Here is a 26,571-nt window from a genome sequence, read left to right as displayed (position 1 = left end):
ATTAGAAACCTCAATATCATTTTTTAAGACCTATCCATAGATACCCCACACGTATGGGTTTGATGAAAAAAAATGTATGCATTACGCAACCCCGCAGTGTCTAGGAGACTGCCGCGGAACCGCCGAAACTTGACACCCTTCGGCCAAAACTCCTTCTTGGTGAAGGAGTTCCTATACTAGCGATCATCACTCTTATCATCTATAGGATCTATTTTATAAAGCTACATCATCATCATCTCCTACCCGTTTTCGGCCACAGCGACTGCTTTCTACCGCTGAGAGCGTCGCTGTTGCGCTCTCAGGTGACTGACATAGCCAATCTTTGCAGCAAATGTGCGGCCACACTCGCTGCTACAATAAAGCTACAAGTGATAGGATTACAGATGTGTATGCAGATTTTGTGGATGTGATTGGCACACGCTTCTCGATGGGTTTACACAGAACGGGCCAGGCACGTCTACATAGCGAAGCGCAATTTCCTCGCGTGGCCGCTTGTTCTGTGCGACCCAATGGCAAGAGGCCTTTTATGTTGTAACGCCCATTATGTGCATACCTGAAATTTAAATTTAACTTATCTAAAATGGGGTTTATCATTCCATTCTAACCTGTAACACAATAAATAATAGTACTAGGTATAGAAGATTCACTCTCTAACAAAACGCGTCTATTACGACAGATTAGCACTCTAATAGGTGGCGCAACCACGAACAGGTGTCCTTTGGCTAAACATCAAAATTGGTGTGGGCCGCATGTACTTGTAGGTACTTGTAGCGACGCGACGAAATCGCGGAGTGAGCCACGCCTGCCTGCAATACCAGCCCTCTGACATAGTGATAACTGTTGTATGTGAAGATTAATTAGTCATTAACAAAGTTTTGATATTAAAATTACCCTTGGGTTTCTATTCTTACTTAAAAGTAATGTTTGATCTTACACAGAATTTGCAAGGACGGCGGCGAGCTGCTCTGCTGCGACTCGTGCCCGTCGGCCTACCATCGCTTCTGTCTCAACCCACCGCTCGAGGAGGTGCCTGACGGGGAATGGAAATGTCCCCGGTGCAGTGTGAGTCATTTCTGTCAAGGTTTTCCTTGCACCGGACCGGATGAACTGTTTGAGAGACTGCGAAAGGGAAGGAAGTGCTTTCCCAAGAAAATGGAATAAGGTTGAGCGGATGATTATGATTAACCCAAATGTGTGAAGGATTCGCATAGAAATTAGTCACTCCTCAATAATCTGCTAAATTACAATTTACGGGTCTATTTTTAACCCCCAACGCAAAAAGAGGGGTGTTGTATGTTTTGTCATGAATGTCTGTCTGTCTGTGTCATCGTAGCTCATCAACGGATGGACCGATTTCGATACGGTTTTCCTTACTGTGGTTCTTAGCTATGTTTATATGATTCAATGTACTTTAATTACCTTGCATCATTTACTGTTCTATCACCTAATAATATATCTTAAATATATATCGTTCATCCATTAAATTTGTGACATGTTATTTTTTATCTGCAGTGTCCTCCAATAGATGGAAAAGTAAACAAGATCCTAACATGGCGCTGGAAGGAGCACTCGGCCAAGTCCAAGGCGCCGCGCGAGCGAGAGTTCTTCGTCAAGTGGCTCGAACGCTCCTACTGGCACTGTAGCTGGATCTCAGAACTGCAGGTATGTACCAACATCTTAGAACAAGCGATATTGAACCTTATATCCATATAATAGAAGCCGGTAAGTTATTGATGACTGTTCTCACTTTATTGTTGATAGCTTGTTGAATTTCCATATAAAACCGCAAATTTTGGCAAATAAAGGTGTACATGGTATAAAACATTTGTCAAAGAAAGAGATCATTTTGTGGTAACCGGATCTTCAAACGTTGTTGAAATAACGTAGTTGCCATAGAAGATTATATTAATTTTGATTACATTTGTCAGTGACATGATGTTTATAGCTGGTCAACCAAATCTTGTCAGTAAAAAAAGGCGCGAAATTCAAATTTTCTATGGGACGATATCCCTTCGCGCCTATATTTTTCAAATTTGCCGCCTTTTTCTACTGACAAGATCTGCTTGACCATCTATAGTTAGTCAACACAACTTTTTTTTACCATTGATTAATTGAATCATATTGTTGACAGTTGGACGTGTTCCATCCACTGATGTATCGCTACTACATGCGCAAATACGACACGGAGGAACCGCCGAAGCTAGAAGAGCCTCTTGACGAACAAGATGGCCGATATAAGCGCATCAAGAGCAAGCAGGGCCAGGATTCCGACGAGAAGGTACTGGAGGAGAAATACTACAGGTGAGTAGACAAGGATGTGTACATGCGCAAATACGACACGGAGCAACCGCAAAACAGCGACCCGACCTTTGGTGGGAACCAGGGATGTTGCGGATGCCGATTTTTTGACATCCGCGGATGCGGATGCGGATTTTTAAAGGCTCACATCCGCGGATGCGGATGTCAAGATTAAGTACTTAGAAAACGTCAATTATTACATTTTTAGTATTTTTTTATTAAAAAAAAACGAAGCGTTTAGTATTTGAGCAAGAATATAGGTGCGTTATATTTAATAAACAGTAACTTGGCCGACTTTTCTGGATCTAGACGATTTCGTTATAAGTAATGACGAAATTACCTAGCACTTCGGCCGCCGCTAAGACGTTCCTGGACCGACTTGTTCGACATCCGCATCCGCATAAGCTCCGCATCGATTTTATGCGGATGCGGATGCAGATGCAAATGTTGAAAATAATGCGGAAGTTCCGCGGTTGCGGATGCGGATGTTCGCAACATCCCTGGTGGGAACCTATGGCCGCCGTCGCTGGGCCGTAATGGCGGACCAGCGGCGCATTGGCAATTTGGCCAAAACGTTACCTGACCTGACAAAGCAGTGGTTTGAATTGAGACGTTTGTTGTTCAGATACGGCGTGAAGCCGGAATGGCTGATCGTGCACCGCGTGATCAACCACCGCACGAGCCGCGACGGCACCACGTACTTCCTGGTGAAGTGGCGCGACCTGTCCTACGACCAGGCCACGTGGGAGTCCGAGCACGCCGACATCGTGGGCCTCAAGCAGGCCGTCGAGTATTATCAGGTTAGTACGTTCATTCCATTCACAAACAGATTTTTAGGGTTCCGTACCCAAAGGGTAAAAACGGGACCCTATTACTAAGACTCCGTTGTCCGTCCGTCCGTCCGTCCGTCTGTCACCAGGCTGTATCTCACGAACCGTGATAGCTAGACAGTTGAAATTTTCACAGATGACGCATTTCTGTTGCCGCTATAACAACAAATACTAAAAACAGCATAAAATAAAGATTTAAGTGGGGCTCCCATACAACAAACGTGATTTTTGACCGAAGTTAAGCAACGTCGGGCGGGGTCAGTACTTGGATGGGTGACCGTTTTTTTTGCTTGTTTTGCTCTATTTTTTGTTGATGGTGCGGAACCCTCCGTGCGCGAGTCCGACTCGCACTTGGCCGGTTTTTTATTTTAAGCGTTAGAGAATAGAGGAGTTCAGTTTCGCTTCGGCCATTTTTACTAACGTATTTTTCGTTGTAGGATATGCGTTCCTACATTACTTCGGAAGGCAAATCGAAGGGAAGCAAAGGCAAGAAGGCCGGGCGCAAGAGCAAGACCCGCGACCCCATCGACGACGACGAGAGCAGCAGCGGCCAGCAGGTGAAGGTGGCCGGCCAGAAGTACAGCCCGCCACCCGACAAGCCCGTCACCAACCTCAACAAGAAGTACGAGGAGCAGCCGCCCTTCGTCTACGAGACCGGCATGCAGCTGCACCCCTACCAGCTCGAGGGGCTCAACTGGCTGCGCTACTCCTGGGGGCAGGGCATCGACACCATCCTCGCCGACGAGATGGGGCTCGGCAAGACCATCCAGACCGTCACCTTCCTCTACTCCCTCTTCAAGGAGGGACACTGCAAGGGGCCCTTCCTGGTCTCCGTCCCTCTTTCCACCATCATCAATTGGGAGAGAGAATTCGAACTGTGGGCGCCGGATCTATACTGCATCACTTACGTCGGTGACAAGGATTCGAGAGCGGTCATTAGAGAGAACGAGCTGACGTTCGACGATGGCGCTAATAGAGGCGGCCGACCGTCCAAAATCAAGTCTCAGGTCAAATTTAATGTCTTGCTCACTTCGTACGAATTGGTCTCTATCGACGCTACGTGTCTCGGCTCTATCGACTGGGCCGTGCTAGTCGTCGACGAAGCCCACAGACTAAAGAGCAACCAGTCTAAGTTCTTCAGGCTGCTCGCCGGCTACCACATCAACTACAAACTTTTGCTCACCGGTACTCCCCTTCAGAACAACCTCGAGGAGTTGTTCCATCTTTTGAATTTCTTGAACAAGGACAAATTTAACGATCTCGCCGCGTTCCAGAACGAGTTCGCGGACGTTTCGAAAGAGGAGCAAGTCAAGAGGCTTCACGAAATGCTGGGGCCGCATATGCTGCGACGACTTAAAGCCGACGTGCTGAAGAACATGCCCACCAAGTCAGAGTTCATCGTGCGCGTCGAGCTGTCTCCCATGCAGAAGAAATATTACAAATACATTTTGACGAGGAATTACGAAGCTCTAAACCCGAGGAGTGGAGGTCAGACCGTGTCTCTGTTGAACGTGATGATGGATTTGAAGAAATGTTGCAATCATCCTTATCTCTTCCCCGTGGCGGCGGAAGAGGCGCCGCTAGGAGCCCACGGAAACTACGACACGTCTGCTCTGATTAAAGCTTCAGGAAAACTCGTTCTTTTGGCTAAAATGTTGCAGAAACTCAAGGAGCAAGGCCACAGAGTTCTTATTTTCTCACAGATGACGAAAATGTTGGATATCCTCGAAGACTTCTTAGAAGGCGCCGGTTACAAGTATGAGAGAATTGACGGTGGCATCACTGGACCCACCCGTCAGGAAGCCATCGATAGGTTCAACGCTCCAGGCGCCCAACAGTTCGTGTTCTTGTTGTCCACGAGAGCAGGTGGTCTGGGTATCAACTTGGCCACCGCCGACACTGTCATCATTTACGACTCCGATTGGAATCCTCACAACGACATCCAGGCGTTCTCCCGTGCGCATCGTATCGGTCAAGCGAACAAAGTGATGATCTACCGCTTCGTCACGCGCAACAGCGTCGAGGAGCGAGTCACACAGGTCGCCAAGAGGAAGATGATGTTGACCCACTTGGTCGTGCGACCCGGCATGGGCGGCAAGGGCGCCAACTTTACCAAACAGGAGTTGGACGATATTCTCCGATTCGGTACCGAAGAGTTATTCAAAGAAGAGGAGGGCAAAGAAGAAGCCATCCATTACGACGATAAAGCAGTATCAGACCTGCTCGATCGATCGAAGGAGGGTATCGAATCAAAGGAATCGTGGGCCAACGAATATCTCAGTTCCTTCAAAGTGGCCAGCTACTCCACAAAGGAAGGTGAAAACGAGGAGGAAGTCGACACGGAAATCATCAAACAGGAAGCCGAGAACACCGACCCGGCGTACTGGATCAAACTGCTCAGGCACCATTACGAGCAGCACCAGGAAGACCAGGCGCGCACCCTCGGCAAAGGCAAGCGAGTGCGCAAACAGGTCAACTACAACGACGGCAGCGTCGCGCAAACAGAAAACAGGGAGGACTCGACGTGGCAGGAGAACGGCTCCGACTACAACTCGGACTTCTCCCAGGGCAGCGAGGACGATAAGGAAGACGACGACTTCGACGAGAAGAATGACAACGGAGATCTGCTCAGTCGCCGCAGCAAGCGACGCCTCGAGAGGCGGGAGGAGCGCGACCGACCGCTGCCGCCGCTGCTCGCTCGCGTCGGAGGAAACATGGAAGTCCTCGGCTTCAACGCTCGCCAGAGGAAGTCCTTCCTCAACGCCATCATGCGATACGGCATGCCGCCCCAGGACGCGTTCAACTCGCAATGGCTAGTGCGCGATCTCCGAGGCAAGTCCGAGAGGAACTTCAAGGCCTACGTGTCCCTGTTCATGCGGCATCTGTGCGAGCCCGGCGCGGATAACGCGGAAACGTTCGCCGACGGCGTGCCTCGCGAGGGCCTGTCGCGGCAGCACGTGCTGACGAGGATCGGCGTCATGAGCCTGATAAGGAAGAAGGTGCAGGAGTTCGAGCACATCAACGGCTACTACAGCATGCCGGAACTGATCCGCAAACCGGTGGAGCCGGTGAAGATTGCGGGAACCGCCGGTGAGAGCGCCGCCCCGAGCCCCGCGCCCTCGTCCGCCACGCCCATCACCTCCGCCGCGCCGTCACCAGCGCCGGCGGCGGCGACCGCGCCCGCTGCCGAAACCACCGACAAAGAAAAGGAAGACCCGCCTAAGGAGGAGAAATCCGACAAGGAACCTAAAGACGAGCCGATGGACACCAGCGACAAGGAGGAGCGCGAGAAATCTGCAGAAAAAGACACTCCTAAGGAAGAACCGGTCGAGGCTAAACCCGAGCCGGAGCGTCGCATGTCCGTCGACGAGGAGCCTCCTAAGGAGGAAAAATCGAAGGAGGAGGTTAAAGAGGAGGCTCAGGAGGCCGAGAAGGAGAAGCCTAAGGAGGAGCCTAAAGAGGAGGATAAGAAAGAGGAGGATAAGAAGAGCGAGAAGGCGGATTCTGAGGCCTCCGAGAAACCGAGCAAAGACGAGAAGAAGGACGACGACGATGATGATGTCGTACTGGTCAAGGAGGAGGACGATCTCAAGGTTAGTAAAGTAGAACATACTTTTCAAACTAATGATAGATAGATATATATATTCATTTATTGGTACTGATCATACACTGTCAACATGGGTTCATATTTACAATGGGATTCAAGTGCATTACAATTAATGATTTCATGGTAGGTATATAAAACTTCAATTAAATATCAGTTCAAAAAATAATACAATAGCAAATTAAGTCCGTACATAGAATAAATTAAAATTGAAAACATTAATAATTAATTAAAAACAATAAATTAATAATGAAGTCAGTGTCAGTTATGTATTTTTATAGGTATTTTCATTAATCAAAGAACTCGTTTACTGTGTAGTTAGCCTTCATTAGACAATACATTCAATGCTACATCAGAGATCAGAATATGCCTCCATACACATAATGTTTTAACTTTATTTCAGATCCAATAGCGATTAGAAAGGTCTCGCAAATAGATACAACATGCGAAGCAATATCAATCGCGGTTCTCGGCTTCTAAGCTGATATAAACATGGGGATATAGTAAACTATAGAGTATAGAGACAGAGGGTTCAAATCATCTCAAAAATGCGTGTAAATTCTGAGCAATCACCTACCTGAAGCGCTCAGTAGAAGTTAGATTTGTGGAAGTCGCTTCGCAGAACAACTGGTTTAATTTTGTTAGCTCGCATTTAGCACAAGCTTCGTTCAAAGCGGGCTGTCGCACAATAGTTATTTGGGCAACAAGAGATCAAAGTTTGATATTTCTTCGAGTGCTTATTTTGAGTCCCGTGCAAGCAAAAGATTCTATACTATCTAATCTAATTTAGAATCTTGAGCGTAGTAAGGGACTCAAAAACGCACGAAATGTAAATAACTTTGATCTCGTGTAGTTCACAAAACTTTTCACCTCAGCGGTGAGAACATATTAGACAACCCGAAAAATGTATTCCATCTTCATCACTTACCTCTATTCACTCATGTTTTCTTAAGATATACCAACAATTAAGTTTTCACCTCAGCAGATCGAACAAGGGTACTTTGCTACTTAAAAACAGTGAGCAAAGTCGCATTTTGCTCATTTTGTCTCACTCAGTGAGCAAAATGCGATTTTGCTCACTGTTTTTAAGTAGCAAAGTACCCTTGTTCGAGCTGCTGAGGTGAAAAATAATAAGTTTCTTGACACTATTTCATTGATGTACCCAGGTGGAGCGACGCAAGTTCATGTTCAACATCGCCGACGGCGGTTTCACGGAGCTGCACACGCTCTGGCTGAACGAGGAGCGCGCCGCGGCGCCCGGCCGCGAGTACGAGATCTGGCACCGCCGCCACGACTACTGGCTGCTGGCGGGCATCGTCACGCACGGCTACGGCCGCTGGCAGGACATACAGAACGACCTGCGCTTCGCCATCATCAACGAGCCCTTCAAGATGGACGTCGGCAAAGGAAACTTCCTTGAGATCAAGAACAAGTTCCTAGCGAGGAGGTTTAAGGTGAGGACTTCACTGCATATAATTTACGGATTTAGGCCATTGTTCATAACCCGTTCAAGAGGGATCTTGCAGATCAAGAATTAGATACTAAAGTATGGACGCTAAGAGGACGAGAAGCCAATAATCGTGGCACCAGATCTCGTATAGCGGGACAGCAATATAATTATGAGTGTGCGATAGAGATAGGAACGGATAGGTCAATGTACAAAATTCTTGGTATTTACGAGTCCTTTTAGTGTAAATTATACGCGATCTGGCGTCACGATTATTGGCTTTTCGATAGAATTGTCAAATATGCCTATAATCTTTAGCAGAACAACTTGGAATATTATGTAACCATTGACAGTTTTGAATGATTCACGGTTAGTTTCACTAGACTTATATCGACCGGGATATGAACCGTGATTACCTTTTGTATTGTTTTTGAGCTCCCGATATTTCGCCGCAGTTACATGCATCTTGTTCACGGGTAAAGCTTTGGATTCCTCCGAAAACGGTGCCGTCATATGACGGCCGTCATATAGCGGCCGCAAAAGACGGCCGTCTTTACGGTGGCGACATGTGGAAAGTACCACGGCGTCATAACACACCGTCATCCACCAAGGTCCAAGCGGGAAATTTGAAAAATGTAGGCGCGAAGGGATAACGTCCCATAGAAAATTTGAATTTCGCGCCTTTTTCTACTGACAAGATTTGCTTGAACATCTATAATTTACTTGGAGGATGAAATATCATCAGAAGAGGAAAATAATCGTAGTACGGAATCATTTATTCAAATCTCGTGTCATTTATTCAAAATGGCGTCACCGCTATCTAATAAACGTTCACGGAACTATCGACACCGTCATGACGGCCGTCATCTTACGTTACGTTGACAGTCAACGTAACGTAACGCTGTCTAGGAAACCGCGCCATCTTGTTTACATAGACAACGTTCTAATGACGTCATTCAACGCTATATAGCGGCCGTCATATTACGGCACCGTTTTCGGAGGAATCCAAAGCTTAACACGGATGGGTGTCAAAATTGTGTAGACCGCGCTCGGTCTACCCTCATTCGTGCGCGTCGGCTGTTCGCTTTCAAAATATCTGATATAAGTCTAGTTTTATGTAACCGTAGTTATTAATATTCTATTTATTTTCTTAGCTGCTGGAGCAAGCGCTGGTGATCGAGGAGCAACTCCGGCGAGCGGCGTACCTGAACCTCACGCAGGACCCGAACCACCCCGCCATGTCGCTGAACGCGCGCTTCGCCGAGGTGGAGTGCCTCGCCGAGTCCCACCAGCACCTCAGCAAGGAGTCGCTCGCGGGCAACAAGCCGGCCAACGCCGTGCTGCACAAGGTACGTGCTTTAAGGTGACAGTCCATTTCCAACCGCAGCTGCACTACTGTTCATTTTATTATGGAAATTGACAGTAACAGCGACGCGTTCCGTACCAGTAGTGCAGCTGCGGTCAGAAATGGAATGTTACCCTTACAAACATCGGTTCATTTCTTTCGTAATCTCGTAACATTTTGTTACATTTGCGGTTATTGATGTCAAACGTTTGATAATAAGTTGCGCACCATCATGTTATGATAGCTTCAGTGAGATACGTCGGCAATGAATATTGACACACGTGAAGGCCTCAATACCAGTAAAGTGGCCGCTTAAGCTTTGGATTCCTCCGAAAACGGTGCCGTCATATGACGGCCGTCATATAGCGGCCGCAAAAGACGGCCGTCTTTACGGTGGCGACATGTGGAAAGTACCACGGCGTCATAACACACCGTCATCCATCAAGGTCAAAGCGGCAAATTTGAAAAATGTAGGCGCGATGGGATAACGTCCCATAGAAAATTTGAATTTCACGCCTTTTCCTACTGACAAGATTTGCTTGATCATCTATAATTTACTTGGGGGATGAAATATCATCAGAAGAGGAAAATAATCGTAGTACGGAATCATTTATTCAAATCTCGTGTCATTTATTCAAAATGGCGTCACCGCTATCTAATAAACAGGCATCGGAGTTTTTGTCGCATGGTAAGACTAATAGCAAGCTATGGAGTCGACATTTGCCATAAATGTAAACTCTTATTCATACTCATACTCATTTATTTAATTTATCTTAAAATGCCTTTAGAGCGGTCGGTCGTGTATATTATCTTAGTCGAATTATATAAAAAAATATTTTTCTATTACATTATGAATTCATAACTTCAACTATTTTAACATACAACTATACAAACTACATCGCTGCGAAAGACCTAATGTCATGTGGGTACTGACCGCTGATAAAATTGATTAGTATTTGTCATGTGTCAATCACTGGTGATTGCAAACGTAGTAGTTATTTATATCTGTATGTGGTAAATACGTTGAGGAATATTCCATAATTAATTATTATGCCTAACCCAGAAATAGCTGCAATTTTGGCATGGATAGAGGCATACAACGATTTACAATATGACTATAAAAAATCTGCTATAGTGTGCTTGAGTTGTGAAGTACAAGTCGCCCAATTGAAACATACATTTATTGCAACAAATGAGGTTTAATAAATTAAACTTATATACGTAGTAACTATTTAGTAATCTGTTCTCATATTAAATAAAATTAATCATGAGTATGAGTATGAATAAGAGTTTACATTTATGGCAAATGTCGACTCCATAGCTTGCTATTAGTCTTACCATGCGACAAAAACTCCGATGCCTGCTAATAAAACGTTCACGAAACTATCGACACCGTCATGACGGCCGTCATCTTACGACGTTGACAATCAACGTAACGTAACGCCGTCTAGGAAACCGCGCCATCTTGTTTACATAGACATTCTAGTGACGTCAGTCAACGCTATATAGCGGCCGTAATATGACGGCACCGTTTTCGGAGGAATCCAAAGCTTTAGCGCACGTAACTAGCCTCAAAGGATCACCAGCCTCGTATCCACTTGGCTACCAATCCCTATGTTCTCAGCTTCCGTAGTAATGTAGTATTGTGGTGTGCAGGTGCTGAACCAGCTAGAGGAGTTGTTGTCGGACATGAAGTCGGACGTGTCGCGGCTGCCGGCCACGCTGGCGCGCATCCCGCCGGTGGCGCAGCGCCTGCAGATGTCGGAGCGCTCCATCCTGTCCCGCCTCGCCGCCACCGCCGGCAACCCCGTGCCCGCCGGTAACTAACCTCACTATTCATTGCATACCCCGGCCGGCGAGAGCAAAAATGCGTCTGCTCCTAGTGCTTAATTAAATATCGACTATTCTATCGACATATGGATGTCGATAGAATAGTCGACTTTTAATTAAGCACAATTTTTTTTTTTTAACTGAGCCATTAGTATTTGTTATTTATTTCAACTTGATACCTCCACGCGTTTCTAAGAATAACCCTAAAACAATTTTAAACTGAATAAATACAAACACTTGGTTTTAATTTTGTTTACAACAATAATTAATACTTCTGCATATCATAACGGTGGTCCAGTACATCGTGTTGTTTTTATCGACATCGACCAAAGTGTGTGTCCTCGCACTATTAAGCTGTCAACGCATTTTTGCTCTCGCCGGCTGGGGTATGTAATCATTGTACGTGGGCCATACTGAAAGTTTCTGGATTCTGATATATGAGAAAACTTATTTTTTCTAAGTGGCCAGTCCAGGAATTTTCAGTATGACCTAAGTATATGGACAGTCAACAGCTGAGGGCCTACCAATGGCTACCAGGGGCCCATTTCTCGAACGGTATTAGTCTAATATTATTAGTGTGTTTCCGTGGTAACCCATACGATTTGACAGTTCGTGGACTAATCATATTAGTCTAATACCGTTTGAGAAATGGGCCCCAGGGCCTGTCTCTCTATCGCTTATTCGAGCGATAAGTAGAGAGGGAGATAAAGTATCGATTTTCGTTGTAGGGCCTCTGTTCACTTCCATCATGAGAATTGGATCTTGATCCTAAGCTCACTACTTCACTAGCCTACCTTAGCTGTTTGTATCTTTATCAAAAACGAGGTTAGGTGACATCTGTGTTGGTTTTAAAGACATGATAATAATGCATTTATACGACGAATAACGAGTCGGCAAGTTTCCAAAGTTCCACATGGAAAGATGTCGGGAACTTGCTCTCATTTGCTGTAAAATTTTCTTAATGTGGTCAAAATTTGTTGGATTTTCGACTACGACTTACCTGAGCTGTTTGTATCTTTATCAAAAACGAGGTTAGGAGGCATCTGGTGGTTTTGAAAACAAGCTAATAAAGCATTTATTGCGAGTAACTTAATGTTCCATCGGCAAGTTTCCAAAGTTCCCCATGGAAAGATTTCGGGAACTTGCTCTCATTTGCTGTAAAATTTTCTTAATATGGCCAAAATTTGTTGGGATTTTGGACTACGACTGCTACGGATTCAATAGTAGTTGCCAAAAGCGTAGCAATATTTAAAAACAAATTTAAAAATTGGTTAGTCGAGCAAGCGTTCTACGACCATAAAGAGTTCTTTAAAATTTAGGAACTTAGGTAGATGTACTATATTAAATACAACCTACATTATGTAGTGAAAATTAATACTTAAATATAATCTTTATACACTGTATAAAATGTGACATGTAATTTATATTATCAATAAATATTATGATTATGATTACGCAAAATGTGCTTGCGGTTTAAAGATATGTATTCTTCTAAGTACATGATTCCTCTATAATCACGCCATGTTTTAATTCCAATACGTTTTGTGTTTCAGCGCAAATGGCGGCGTTCCCTGGCGGGTTCGCGGCGTCGGGCGCGCTGCCAGGGTTCGCGCCGGCCGCGGCGGCGGCGGCCAACTTCGCCAACTTCCGTCCGCAGTACTCCGTGCCCGGGCAGCCCGCTAGCGCCACATCCGGCTCCAGCGTAAATACCACCACCTCATTACTACACCTTTCCAATATGGACTTATGAAACCTTGGAGGATATAATCAAACGGAGACGCCATGTCTGTAATTTTCTGTACAAAACAGTCTGCCGATTTTTGCGGGGGAGGGGAACGTCAAATGTATACGTAACGTAAAAATAGCCATGTCAGATAAACGTCAGTCCATACATTGTGTATGACCGTTGGCCGCCTATTTTCGACAGAGGGGAAAGCCTGTTAATGGCTACTCCGTTTAGTTGTATCCTCCAAGTATGAAACTGCCACTTTTCTAACTCTAAAATTGAATATGACTTAAATGGGGTACGATTATGATCTAGGCTAGGCGACAATGTGATGTGAAAGATTGGATAAATAATTAAATATTAACCCGTCGAACGCCCACCATACAACAAATTGATGCAAAGCAATTTGACCCATATTGATCCGTAATCCGTAGTAACACATGTCTGATACAGTCGCTACGACCCAAATTGAGTTAGCGTGCACGAGTTAAAACTCTATAGGCTTATTATTAGCGCTGGGTCGAATTTAGGTAGTATTATCACTTTCGGGTGATTGTATCCTAATTATATAGGTGATGCTAACATGAAACTATTTCTTTTACAGAAATCATAAACCCGCGTAACTTATCCACCGCAATCGAATTGGCCAACTTCAGGTAATTATCGCACAATCATATCATATGAAATTTTATTAGCAAATAGAAGTTTCTGTTCATAAAAATGTACTACCACACCAAGAATTAATGCAACATGTATAATATTAAGGTATACTGTATTTGTTTGTTATATGTATATTATGTTAATTCTTTTTCCTACCAATAAAGTGAAAATGAGATTTCAATAATAATTATTGTAATTATGTTTAGTTTGGCAATGAACTTTTTGTTTTTATGCTATTAAAGTATTCTAACAAACTTTTTTTGTTTCAGTGAGCAAATGATGGTCGAATAGATGAATATTCTAGATGTAAGCTTTCCAAGATTCCTGTTCCATGTTGGGTTGAAGTGATAACTATAGTGATTAGTGCATTATGCGTTAGGTAACATATTTTATGACGTTTTGACAGACTCACAATACTATTTATTTCATCCTGACCTGTATGATGTCGATAATATTATATTATGTAATAAGTGATTGTGGATTTTTGTTTTATGAATTCATTATTTTTGATTTACCAAAAATGAGAAATGAATAAATCATATTATTAAGTGATACTTTCGTATTATTTAACTTTCCTAACCACCTTACGCTAAAGGTGTGCCCGCAACGTTCAAATCATAGAGTTATTTTGCAAAAGAAACAAAGCAATTTGTACAAAAATATATTACATTCATTATAATTTCAATACAATTCACACCAAAATCAGTCGGTCAAAAATAAATCATTACGAAACAGGTCACCACGTGTACGTATTGTCTTCGGCGTTGTACTTGACGCTGTCCAGCGGCTTGACTATGCTCGGGTCCGAGGAACAGAAGTGCTGCAGCATCTCTTCACTGATCCCGCAGTCGGATAAGTTCTCCTTGTTGAAGGCTTTGGCAAAGTGGTTGGGCTCATTTTCTTTCGAGGACTCGTCTGGAAATTATATGTCAATGTTATTATTCAAGTAGCGACCCGCCCCGGCTTCGCACGGGTTACACAAAACCGTAACAAATTATACACCTAAACCTTCCTTAAGTATCACTCTATTGATAGGTGAAAACCGCATGAAAATCCGTTTAGTAGTTTTTGAGTTTATCGCGAACAAACATACACAAACAGAGAGACGCGGCGGGGGACTTTGTTTTGTAAGGTGTAGTGAAGTGAATTTTCCTTCTTAGACAGGGAATTGACAATATTTTGCTTGAATGTCGATGAATTATAAAAAGAAACCAAGCCTTTCCTGTAGGTAAACATCCAATGCACTGACTTAATATAAAAGAAATAGACACACAAAGCAGAACAAAAACGTCAAGAAATGTGGATCCCAATGACGTTTCGCACCATTTGCATTGATGATAAAAACGCTTACGTAAATTTTGAGTCAAGATAAATGTTTCGTACAGAAAAGAGCTTAATGTCGTAAGCATTAAGTGTCAAATTTGCAAACATAAGTACCAACACTGTTAAAAAATTTAGTCCGATGGCACTAAACGTAACGTATTTACGTCAAACAACGTCAAACGAGACTAATGAATGAATGGAGTCACTTTGGTAAACTTTAATATGTATTACTGTACAGGAAAACCAATTGAAGTAATAAATAAAACAAATTTAATTTAATCGGGAGTTCAAATAAAATTAATTCGTGGTTCAAATTCAAACAAATTAAATTTTTAATTCGTAAGTATACGTCTTTAAATACTAATTTCCTTGAAATAAATTGTACTTATTAAATAACTGTGTATTTAAGATCTACATTTACTCATAGCACGGGTGCACGGGGAAATTTAGATACTGATTGGATTTTTTTTATAAAGTCTACCTATACTTTATAAAAAAAATCCTGTGGTTGTCACTGTGTTCCGACAGGTTTAGCATTTACAGTTAGTCGATATAAGCCCTTATTGGTGGTGTATATGTCGGAAACAGGGAAATGGGCCGAACACACAAGTGCCGTTTTGCCTTGTTTAAAACTGCATCACCCCTATCTCTTGCTATAATTAAATAGCAGTCCACTTTGCACGTCGCATAGGTTTTCTTGGAAATCTTCAATTTAAACATAATATTATTTCTTATGAATTCCATATAAAAATAAAAATAAAATATTGACCTCACATCGACTCATTAGAATTTTGTTCCTTGACATCCCTTCTTTGGTACTAACAAATTAATTTATTCAAAACCATAAAATTACCACCAGATTACATAAATTATGTAATGCTATCCAAAGAACTAACCGAAAGAAATACATTCCATCCTTTTTCCTTGCTTTATCATTGTTATTTTTACATATTTTAACGGCACATTTCGTAATTGTTGACAACTTCACATTTGAGCGTTTCAAACAAGACTAAACGAAAAAGTAATGCATGATCTGTTTTGACATCACTTTTGTGGGGCCATTTTTGGCGGCTGATTGGGTATCCAGTTCTTTATACTATATCAATGATCCAATGAGATTTTAATACCAATAATGGACACAGAGTTTGCCACCGCTACTCATTAACGATAATTATGAATAAAGGTGCCAAAATATGGAACAGTGTCAACTACTGGGATATTATAACGACATATAAGATAGAAATTTATTTTGTATTAACTCTCTTCCTGTTCTATAATTTTTAACTATATAACATTATAATTATTTTTATTACATATTTAAATAAGTAATAATATCCATGCACTAGAATAAGTAGTTAACTAGGTTAAAACAACTAATTTTCACATGCCTAACGGCCGAATGTATTGAGGTTCAGTGTCTTTATTGTAACATCCCATGTACCATATGTTCTTGTGAATAAATGATAATTAAATTAAATTCAATTCAATTTGTTATATAAATCCACTGAGTAAAAACTGTTTCAACAACAAAGCAATATCTGTTCGTCATATCCATTCGACGTGCTTTGGTTTTGTAACAACCTTATTATAGTCATAATAGAGTTGTTTTCAGATTATGAATATTATGATATAGCAAAAGTACCTTGTGCGATGCCCTTGGCCGCCCACGAGAAAGCCACAGTAGGCGTATGATGCGCGAACGTGGCGCTGAACTGCGCGCCAGAGTGCTTGAGTACGTCAAACAGGGCGTGGACGGTGGTCGGCAGAATGGGCCCGCGCAGCTCGATTGAGAAGTACTTCTTGTTGTCCGAGTGTAGGACACTTTCGCGGACCTATAAAACACGATACTGTTAAGCTTTGGATTCCTCCGAAAACGGTGCCGTCATATTACGGCCGCTATATAGCGTTGACTGACGTCACTAGAACGTTGACTATGTAAACAAGATGGCGCGGTTTCCTAGATAGCGTTACGTTAAGCTTTGGATTCCTCCGAAAACTGTGCCGTCATATGACGGCCGTCATATAGCGGCAGCAAAAGACGGCCGTCTTTACGGTGGCGACATGTGGAAAGTACCACGGCGTCATAACACACCGTCATCCACCAAGATCAAAGCGGCAAATTTGAAAAATGTAGGCGCGATGGGATAACGTCCCATAGAAAATTTGAATTTCGCGCCTTTTCCTACTGACAAGATTTGCTTGATCATCTATAATTTACTTGGAGGATGAAATATCATCAGAAGAGGAAAATAATCGTAGTACGGAATCACTTATTCAAATCTCGTGTCATTTATTCCAAAATGGCGTCACCGCTATCTAATAAAACGTTCACGAAACTATCGACAAGGTCATGACGGCCGTCATCTTACGTTACGTTGGCAATCAACGTAACGTAACGCCGTCTAGGAAACCGCGCCATCTTGTTTACATAGACAACGTTCTAGTGACGTCAGTCAACGCTATATAGCGGCCGTAATATGACGGCACCGTTTTCGGAGGAATCCAAAGCTTAAGATGACGGCCGTCATGACGGTGTCGATAGTTTCGTGAACGTTTTATTAGATAGCGGTGACGCCATTTTGAATAAATGACACGAGATTTGAATAAATGATTCCGTACTACGATTATTTTCCTCTTCTGATGATATTTCATCCTCCAAGTAAATTATAGATGATCAAGCAAATCTTGTCAGTAGGAAAAGGCGCGAAATTCAAATTTTCTATGGGACGTTATCCCATCGCGCCTACATTTTTCAAATTTGCCGCTTTGACCTTGGTGGATGACGGTGTGTTATGACGCCGTGGTACTTTCCACATGTCGCCACCAGACGGCCGTCTTTTGCGGCCGCTATATGACGGCACCGTTTTCGGAGGAATCCAAAGCTTTAACACATTAATTGCCACCCAGCCAAACAAGACATCCGCACCAGGCGACAACAATTTCGTCATATAAAGCTGTAGTACAACGATCCCGACTATCGGGGTCATCCGGCCTGGGAACGAAATCATAAAATACCCGATAGTCGGGTTTTCGGCGCTGAATGTGTTAACTAAAGACTATTTTTTTTTTCTGAGACTTAGGATCTTAGGACGCTCAGTGAAATTTATCAACTACGGGTGTGAAACATATCTACCACCATTTTTCTTCGAGAGCTGTATTAGAAATGAGTAGTATTATAAAGCGGTTATTTTCAGAATAGTACTATCGAAGTATCTACTCGTTTGCCCAGATTTTACGAACAGTATACAGTAGTTTTTCATACTTTGAGCGACTAATGATGAAACGCAGTAGGTGCTAGCAAAGAGAATTTAGTATGTTCGAAAAGATGGCGCCATAATTTTGCCTATACTCGTGTAGATGGTGCCACTTTTAACAAATTTAACACATATTACTGAAACAATAAGGATCAAAGTTAAATGGCGTTCTAAAAGTACTGTGGCTACAAAATTAACTTTGACATATACGCCTCTATTTCAAATTGTCTTTGGTGCTATTAACGTAGCTGGTGGTGGCCGTGATGATAGACTTGCAGTTGAGAAGTTGAACAGCGCTTCTTCGGCTCCAAGCGCAAACTATCAGTATCATTACTAGTTGTATTGTTTTTAGGGTTCCGTACCCAAAGGGTAAAAACGGGACCCTATTACTAAGACTCCGCTGTCCGTCCGTCCGTCTGTCACCAGGCTGTATCTCACGAACCGTGATAGCTAGACAGTTGAAATTTTCACAGATGATGTATTTCTGTTGCCGCTATAACAACAAATACTAAAAACAGAATAAAATAAAGATTTAAGTGGGGCTCCCATACGACAAACGTGATTTTTGACCGAAGTTAAGCAACGTCGGGCGGGGTCAGTACTTGGATGGGTGACCGTTTTTTGCTTGTTTTGCTCTATTTTTTGTTGATGGTGCGGAACCCTCCGTGCGCGAGTCCGACTCGCACTTGGCCGGTTTTTTTCTTACGTTAAGCGACTGTAGCGTCCCTCCATGAAACGCAGTAGGTGCTAGTAAGGTAGGCGGCACGCCGGCTAGCGGGCCGGTGGCCGCGATAATACTCTTGCAGTTGAGCAGGAAGTTGAACAGCGCTTGCGCGTCGGCGCCGCGCGCGAACACGAGCGACTCGGCCGCGCTGTCCACACTGCTCTCGGCGGTGTGGACGATGCGCGCCTGAAAATAAAGTAGTGATTCGGTAAAATGCGCCATAAAGGGGCCCACTGATTTACCACTGACAGTTGTTCGGAACTGTCAACTTTTTGTTCTAACTGACAGGCCGATTTCGTCCGGCTGTTAATCAGTGGGCCCCTTTAGGTCAATGACAAGATGGAGCCGCTAACACAGGCAGGAAATAACTTGAAGAAAACTCAAATTAAAGAAACGGCAACGTATCTAAGGGTGGTATTCCAACCATCCAATTTCTTTATCCAATGTGTGTTTGTCTCACATTTTGCTTGAGAGAGAGTGAGATGAGATTGGACAGATGGAATTCCACCCTTATATACACATGCTTCTTTGCGTATTTTAACATAAATATTCCAAAATAAAATAAAAAAGGTTGTCAGAATACTCTAAACTTACTGACGAGTGTAGGAAGCTGGGAAGATCTTTCAAAAAACCCAAACTAAATTGAAATTATTTTAAAACTGAGCGTTGCGCTTGTCGGTCCTGATCACTTAGCTTGGTGTTACGAAATGAGCCGCATTGGCACGCTGCGGGACCTTAACACATTCATTGCCACCCAGCCAAACAAGACATCCGCGCCCTGTCAAAAAAAGTTCGTCGTACAAAGCTGTAGTACCACGATCCCGACTATCGGGTCGTCCGGCCTGGGAACGAAATCATAAAATACTCGATAGTCGGGTCTTCGGCACTGAATGTGTTAATGATGATGATGATGACTAAAATTTGGAAGAGTTTTTCGCATATACATATTGATATCAACACAAACCTGCTGGTTATTAATCCTGTTCAGCATAGCTGTCTCCAAGCCCAGCTGAGACAGGAACGCATCAGGGTCCTCGTCGCCCGACCCCTCCTCTTGAGCCTCTTGCTTCACATTAGTGTCGTCCATGGTATCATAGCAGCTGTCGAATGAAGAGTTCTTCGCATATACATAATTAATATCAACACAAACCTGCTGGTTATTAATCCTATTGAGCATAGCTGTCTCCAAGCCCAGCTGCGACAGGAACGCATCAGTATCCTCGTCGTCCGACCCTTCCTTTTGAGCCTCTTGTTTCACATGAGTGTCGTCCATGGTATCATAGCAGCTATCGAACGAAGAGTTCTTTGGCCGCTTTTCGTCTGATGTGTTTAGCATATAATTGACATCAACACAAACCTGCTGGTTATTAATCCTATTGAGCATAGCTGTCTCCAAGCCCAGCTGAGACAGGAATGCATCAGGGTCCTCGTCGCCCGACCCCTCCTCTTGAGCCTCTTGCTTCACATGAGTGTCGTCCATGGTATCATAGCAGCTGTCGAACGAAGAGTTCTTCGCATATACATAATTAATATCAACACAAACCTGCTGGTTATTAATCCTATTGAGCATAGCTGTCTCCAAGCCCAGCTGAGACAGGAACGCATCAGGATCCTCGTCGCCCGACCCCTCCTCTTGAGCCTCCTGCTTCACATTAGTGTCGTCCATGGTATCATAGCAACTGTCGAACGAAGAGTTCTTTGGCCGGTCTTCATCTGATGTGTTTAGCATATAATTAATATCAACACAAACCTGCTGGTTATTAATCCTATTGAGCATAGCTGTCTCCAAGCCCAGCTGCGACAGGAATGCATCAGGGTCCTCGTCGCCCGACCCCTCCTCTTGAGCCTCCTGCTTCACATTAGTGTCGTCCGTGGTATCATAGCAACTGTCGAACGAAGAGTTCTTCGCATATACATAATTGACATCAACACAAACCTGCTGGTTATTAATCCTGTTGAGCATAGCTGTCTCCAAGCCCAGCTGAGACAGGAACGCATCAGGGTCCTCGTCGCCCGACCCCTCCTCTTGAGCCTCCTGCTTCACATTAGTGTCGTCCATGGTATCATAGCAGCTGTCGAACGAAGAGTTCTTCGCATATACATAATTGACATCAACACAAACCTGCTGGTTATTAATCCTATTGAGCATAGCTGTCTCCAAGCCCAGCTGGGACAGGAATGCATCAGGATCCTCGTCGCCCGACCCCTCCTCTTGAGCCTCCTGCTTCACATTAGTGTCGTCCGTGGTATCATAGCAACTGTCGAACGAAGAGTTCTTCGCATATACATAATTGACATCAACACAAACCTGCTGGTTATTAATCCTGTTGAGCATAGCTGTCTCCAAGCCCAGCTGAGACAGGAACGCATCAGGGTCCTCGTCGCCCGACCCCTCCTCTTGAGCCTCCTGCTTCACATGAGTGTCGTCCATGGTATCATAGCAGCTGTCGAACGAAGAGTTCTTCGCATATACATAATTAATATTAACACAAACCTGCTGGTTATTAATCCTATTGAGCATAGCTGTCTCCAAGCCCAGCTGAGACAGGAACGCATCAGGATCCTCGTCGCCCGACCCCTCCTCTTGAGCCTCTTGCTTCACATGAGTGTCGTCCATGGTAACATAGCAACTGTCGAACGAAGAGTTCTTCGCATATACATAATTAATATTAACACAAACCTGCTGGTTATTAATCCTATTGAGCATAGCTGTCTCCAAGCCCAGCTGGGACAGGAATGCATCAGGGTCCTCGTCGCCCGACCCCTCCTCTTGAGCCTCTTGCTTCACATGAGTGTCGTCCATGGTATCATAGCAACTGTCGAACGAGGAGTTCTTTGGCCGGTCTTCGTCTGATGTGTTTAGCCGCTTTTTGTCAGGACGGAGGGGCATTGTGAATTCTACGTCTGTGAAGAAAAATAACTGAGTCATGGCTTGTCCAACAGGTCTCCATCGCCATACAGCGGGGTAACGCTGCAAGTGTGATGGGGACCTTTGGACCGGGCATGGTTCAGGACGGGTTTTAGTTCTTAAGTTTTGTACGTATTTATAAAATAACTTGGTTAATTGTTGTGCTCTGTTTTTAAGTCCACAGCTTGTACAGTCAGTAGCAGCTCAGAGGTAACTAAACGGACCAGATGCTCAAAATGTTCACATCACAATTTTCAAAAATATCTGCACATAAAACAAGTAGTTGTAACGCGTTTTTATATTGTTATTTTCTTAAGTCAACATCACTAATTTAATCCTTAAGGGCCACTTGCACCATCCCACTAACCCCGGGTTAAAAGGTTAAACCTGGAGTTACCATGGTTACCAGTACAATTTGATACTGGGTTAACGGTTTAACCGGTTAACCCCGGGTTAGTGGGCTAACTAGAGTAGAGTTTGATAAGAACTTATTCTAGTCTCACCTTCTTGCCGCAGCGTCTGCCTGAAGCCCCTCGTGGTAGGGCTGATGAGCGCGCAGGGCTCCGACACACCACACAGACCCGCGGCGCGGAATAGGCACGTAAATGTGTTCGCGCACACGTAGAAGTATGGGCAGTGGCGAGCTCGTACCAGCTAAAAAAAAATATCACTTTAAATGGACAATTTTATGCGAAAAATTTAGGGCATATACAAAAACTTTTACGATTATTGTCTTCTGTATCATTGATGAATGGAATGACCAAAATTTTGGTGCAGTCAGAAAATATGTGACGATCGGTTTTAAGCTGGAATAGATTGTTTATAACCCAGCCCCTTCTTAGATAGTACACAAATGATTAAAGGTTCCGTCACACAGGCGCGTTTTCCGGGCGGGGACGTAGTGCGAAACCGCTCTAAAGAGTTCGAATGTTTCGATTCGAATCAATCAAAAATAGTATGTATCATCAAGAAAACATTTCATACCTGAAAAAGTGATCTGAAGCTCTCGGTCCACTCAGAATGCAGTGCCTGCTTGACTTCCTCATTGCCGGCCAGGAAGCTGGTAGCAGACACACGGCCTGATGATCGGGGGAACAACTCTAGCCATGGCAGTTGCGGGTGTTGCCAGTACAGGCATGTCTGGTGGAAGCGCGCCCGCGGTGACGTGTCTAGAGTAGATGAGGTGGTTGTGTCGAGGCAGCGGACGAACCTGATATAATGCAGTGCATGTTATCAAAAGTAGCTCGAAATGGTTCGTGTAATATTACACACGGTTGCTGCGTCGCCAGTTCCTTTTTCTTTGAACTTGGCTGGACACGCTACCGCGCATCAACAGGGCTATAATTAGAGTGACAGAGAAAAATGCCCTGGGCTATAACCGCAAAATCGAAGTTCGGAAATTGGGCGCATTTTTCTCTGTCACTCTTAATTATGCCTTCATTGGAGTAAACGAGAAAGATCCTCGCAATTTGCGAATTTTGTGGTAGGCGCTCTCATTCTTAAGAGTGTAGTTGACATAAACAATAACAAAAATATTACTAAGGCCTCCAGTGCCCTGGGCTGGCATCGAACCAGCTTCTCCAGCATTTGTGGCAGATGCCATAACCACTATGCCACACCTAAAAAAAAAATTGTGGTCCTAGTTAGAGGACTATGGTCGACATTTTGGCTTTTGGCAGGGGTGACAGGGCCATGCCATGACAAACATTACATTGATAAATTATGACATTAGTAGAAATGCAACGAATAACAATACTTTGCCTTTCTTAAATATATAACTGCATACCCTGTAATCCCGGATGCCTCTTCACTGGCTTTCAGTTTTGCGGTCCACGCAAATGGCTTTGGTGACATTAACCTAAGTTTTGACTTGAGCGCCCAGTCTATTGGCAGGTGCTTGCACTTCTTTACAGGAACCTCCTAAAGTTTTGGATAATCCATAAGTATAATTTATAAAGTATAGCAAGAACAACAAAACCTAGTCAATTTGTCAACCCTACATAAAATTGAAACAAAAATGTTTTTGCCTTAAAACATTCATAATTAACTATGCTATCTAAGTTACAATAGAAGCTTTCTACTAGTTTAAAGAAAACAAAGCTTTCATTTGATTCTCCTTATTAAAAAAGGTTTAATGTGCGCAATTTTATCTTGATGCAAAAGCCAGTTAATATTTGAACCCTCTTAGTGCGACTTGCACCATCGCACTAGCCCAGGGTTAACCAGTTAAACCTGGAGTTACCATGGTTCCCAGTACAATTTGACAGTGGGTTAACGGTTTAACCGTGGTTTAACCTCTGGTTAGTGGGATGGTGCAAGTGGCGCTTAAAGATATAACGCAATTGCAATGAATTTAAACCGAATGCAGAGTAGAATAGAAGATATAGGTACTTGCCGGTTCTACAGAATGTTCTGCAGTGAACTTTTGCAATAGATTAGAGAATGTAGAAAGTTTGTTAGTGTCCAACTCTTGCGGAGGCTTCTCGATCTTTGCGGGTAGCTTTAAAATAGCAAACAGTGTTTTGTCATTTGATTCATCTAGTTCCGCAAAGTCGGTTTTTGCCTTTTTGGTTGGCTGAGGATTTGACCTGAAAGAAGAATTCACAAGAAAATTATTAGCACTGACCTGTTTTTCAATTGACAAAGATTCTTGTAATCTTTCTCTTTCTACTTCAGTGTAATAAAACGAGGTTGATGTTAGAAGGAATAAGAGTTGAGTTAAATAGTACCATGTTGAATAAGATTTATTATAGAAAGGGTGTTAAAACAAGTCATGGCATGATTACTTAAAGTAAATAAGAGGTTACATGAATAACATGTGTATGCTAATTAAGCCTAAAACATGTGACGGAGAGTTCAGTTCGAAGAGTATTAAGGAAGTAGAACACTGCGCAAGGGCAATATCTTATAGGATAGAAGCAAACCAATGTAAATTAAGCCTAGAAACGATCAACTTACTTTGAAAATGGGTTTTTTCTTTTGTCTCCGTCTAGGAGCCTAGAAAAATCTAAGGCACTGGTTTCTTGACTACTGGGTTCCTCACTAGATGATACTGAAGGGTGTTTCATGCGTTCCTGCGTTAGATAACACAAATAATAATAAACATACATGCATGCGTATACAACTATACATCACAATAATACGTTTTAAAAACAATATTTAAGATTTCTTACAAAAACAATACAACAATGAAATAGACTATGAGATAACAAATAAAGTGTTATTTTATACCTGTAAGGCTAGTTTTCGTTTTTTCAGCTTGTGCAGCTGCATAACTTCGCTGGGCCTTTTCCATGGCGATGGAGGCGGGTTCATTTTCCTTATCCTTGAATTAGATTTAACTGTATATCACTTGTTACTAATGGTTATAACATGGTTAATTAGGCCGAATACTAAAAGCCGCCGCTTTATTTCAAAAAAATAGGACGGATAAATAAAACAATAGAAACACGCATCTTCTTGGTGGCTGTCAAAAACTGGGTTGCCAAAGCAGGCCAAAGGCATTTCATTTGACATCCATAGTTGCCATTGCCAGGACAAAAGTATTGAATCCATTCAAATTTTGCCAGATAATTATAGAATGTATACTTATAGATTTCGTTGATTTTCTGTGGGCGTTTTAGGAATTTCGCTTATTTTATTCTTTTGGTTTTTCATAATTAATCATTTTGCCTATAGTCTAGCTGGCTAAACTTGGCAGTTACTGTCCCGGATTATAGTCGAGCCGTAGGTACAGGATGCTTTTTTTTAACCCTGCCATATTTATAATATGGCAGGGTTAAAAAAAAGCAGCATATGGGAATATTATGTAAGTTATAATAGGTACTGAGCAATTTTAACAATCGAACCAACCCCGAAATCCCGACACAAAGTAACTGTTTCATACATTTCGGTCTATGTTTTCTGTCCTTCTGAGACCGTGAGACCCCGCATCTTTTTTAACCGTCTTCAAAGAAAAAGGAGGTTGTCAGTTGGACCCGTATGTTTTTTGTTTGTATGTATGTCCGCGATTATGTCGCGTTTGGCTGCACCGATTTTAATGCGGTTTTCAGAAAAATACCGGCCAAGTGCGAGTCGGACTCTCGTTTCAAGGGTTCCGTACATTAAGTCCGACTCACGCTTGACTGCACATTTCTGATAGGTTTTCCTGTCTATCTATAGGTAAAGAACTATTTTGTGTATTTTTTACAAAATTTTAGACCCAGTAGTTTCGTAGATAAGGGGTGGGTGGGGCTGTGGGTCATTTTTTGCCTATTTTCTTGAATAACTGCGAAACTATTAATCCTAAAATTATAAAAAATATATATTTGAGATTCTTACAATGAGCCCTTTCATTTGATATTGTAACACGATATAGGGTAGGTGCGTCAGTTTTCGTCCAGCTCTAGTTTTCGTCCACTTGACGAAATTGAATATAAATCTACATTGCTGCACAAATTTGGACTTAATGCAATCCTTAATGTCGACACAATATATCTATCTACATAAAAAATGTATTTGGCAAGTAGCAAATTAAATATCAAATATGTTATTTACTTATTTGTCATGTGGACGAAAACTAGAGCATGGACGGAAACTAGCACAATGACCCTAGTTTGAAAAACTTTATTTTTTAATTTTCT

General features: G+C 43.0%; 2 protein-coding genes across 2 annotated transcripts in view; one reads left to right on the top strand and one right to left on the bottom strand.

Moving 5' to 3' along the window:
- Positions 1–14,292, top strand: part of LOC134648968 (chromodomain-helicase-DNA-binding protein Mi-2 homolog) — a 32,983-nt gene extending 18,691 nt beyond the window's left edge. The window contains exons 11-21 of the mRNA XM_063503639.1: positions 939–1,062; positions 1,513–1,662; positions 2,132–2,301; positions 2,924–3,098; positions 3,566–6,721; positions 7,899–8,186; positions 9,334–9,528; positions 11,181–11,343; positions 12,908–13,056; positions 13,685–13,736; positions 14,010–14,292. Of these exons, the coding sequence (XP_063359709.1) occupies positions 939–1,062; positions 1,513–1,662; positions 2,132–2,301; positions 2,924–3,098; positions 3,566–6,721; positions 7,899–8,186; positions 9,334–9,528; positions 11,181–11,343; positions 12,908–13,056; positions 13,685–13,693 (4,579 nt within the window). The 3' untranslated portion in view covers positions 13,694–13,736; positions 14,010–14,292. The remainder of the gene's footprint in view (positions 1–938; positions 1,063–1,512; positions 1,663–2,131; positions 2,302–2,923; positions 3,099–3,565; positions 6,722–7,898; positions 8,187–9,333; positions 9,529–11,180; positions 11,344–12,907; positions 13,057–13,684; positions 13,737–14,009) is intronic.
- A 94-nt stretch (positions 14,293–14,386) lies between these two features.
- On the bottom strand, positions 14,387–25,406 carry LOC134648977 (protein downstream neighbor of son homolog). The gene is made up of 10 exons (XM_063503648.1): positions 25,181–25,406; positions 24,908–25,023; positions 24,345–24,537; positions 23,736–23,869; positions 22,934–23,159; positions 22,453–22,603; positions 21,722–21,945; positions 19,024–19,227; positions 16,706–16,895; positions 14,387–14,655 (listed from the first exon to the last, which is right to left on the bottom strand). Exons 1-10 carry the CDS (start codon positions 25,262–25,264, stop codon positions 14,477–14,479), a joined length of 1,701 nt encoding a protein of 566 aa, XP_063359718.1. The 5' UTR covers positions 25,265–25,406; the 3' UTR covers positions 14,387–14,476.
- Between the last annotated feature and the right edge of the window lie 1,165 nt (positions 25,407–26,571).

Source organism: Cydia amplana, chromosome 6 (genome assembly GCF_948474715.1).
Source record: "Cydia amplana chromosome 6, ilCydAmpl1.1, whole genome shotgun sequence".
NCBI classification, from domain to species: domain Eukaryota; kingdom Metazoa; phylum Arthropoda; class Insecta; order Lepidoptera; family Tortricidae; genus Cydia; species Cydia amplana.
This window is presented reverse-complemented; position numbering and strand designations above follow the sequence as displayed.

Bases quoted from the DNA above. Each gene is read 5' to 3' on its own strand.
- LOC134648977 (XM_063503648.1), bottom strand. From the start codon at position 25,264: ATGAACCCGCCTCCATCGCCATGGAAAAGGCCCAGCGAAGTTATGCAG. The intron at 24,538-24,907 runs GTAAGTTGATCG...TTCTTCTTTCAG, and splicing joins AGAAAAAACCCATTTTCAAA to GTCAAATCCTCAGCCAACCA. The intron at 21,946-22,452 runs GTGAGACTAGAA...TTTTCTTCACAG, and splicing joins GCAGACGCTGCGGCAAGAAG to ACGTAGAATTCACAATGCCC.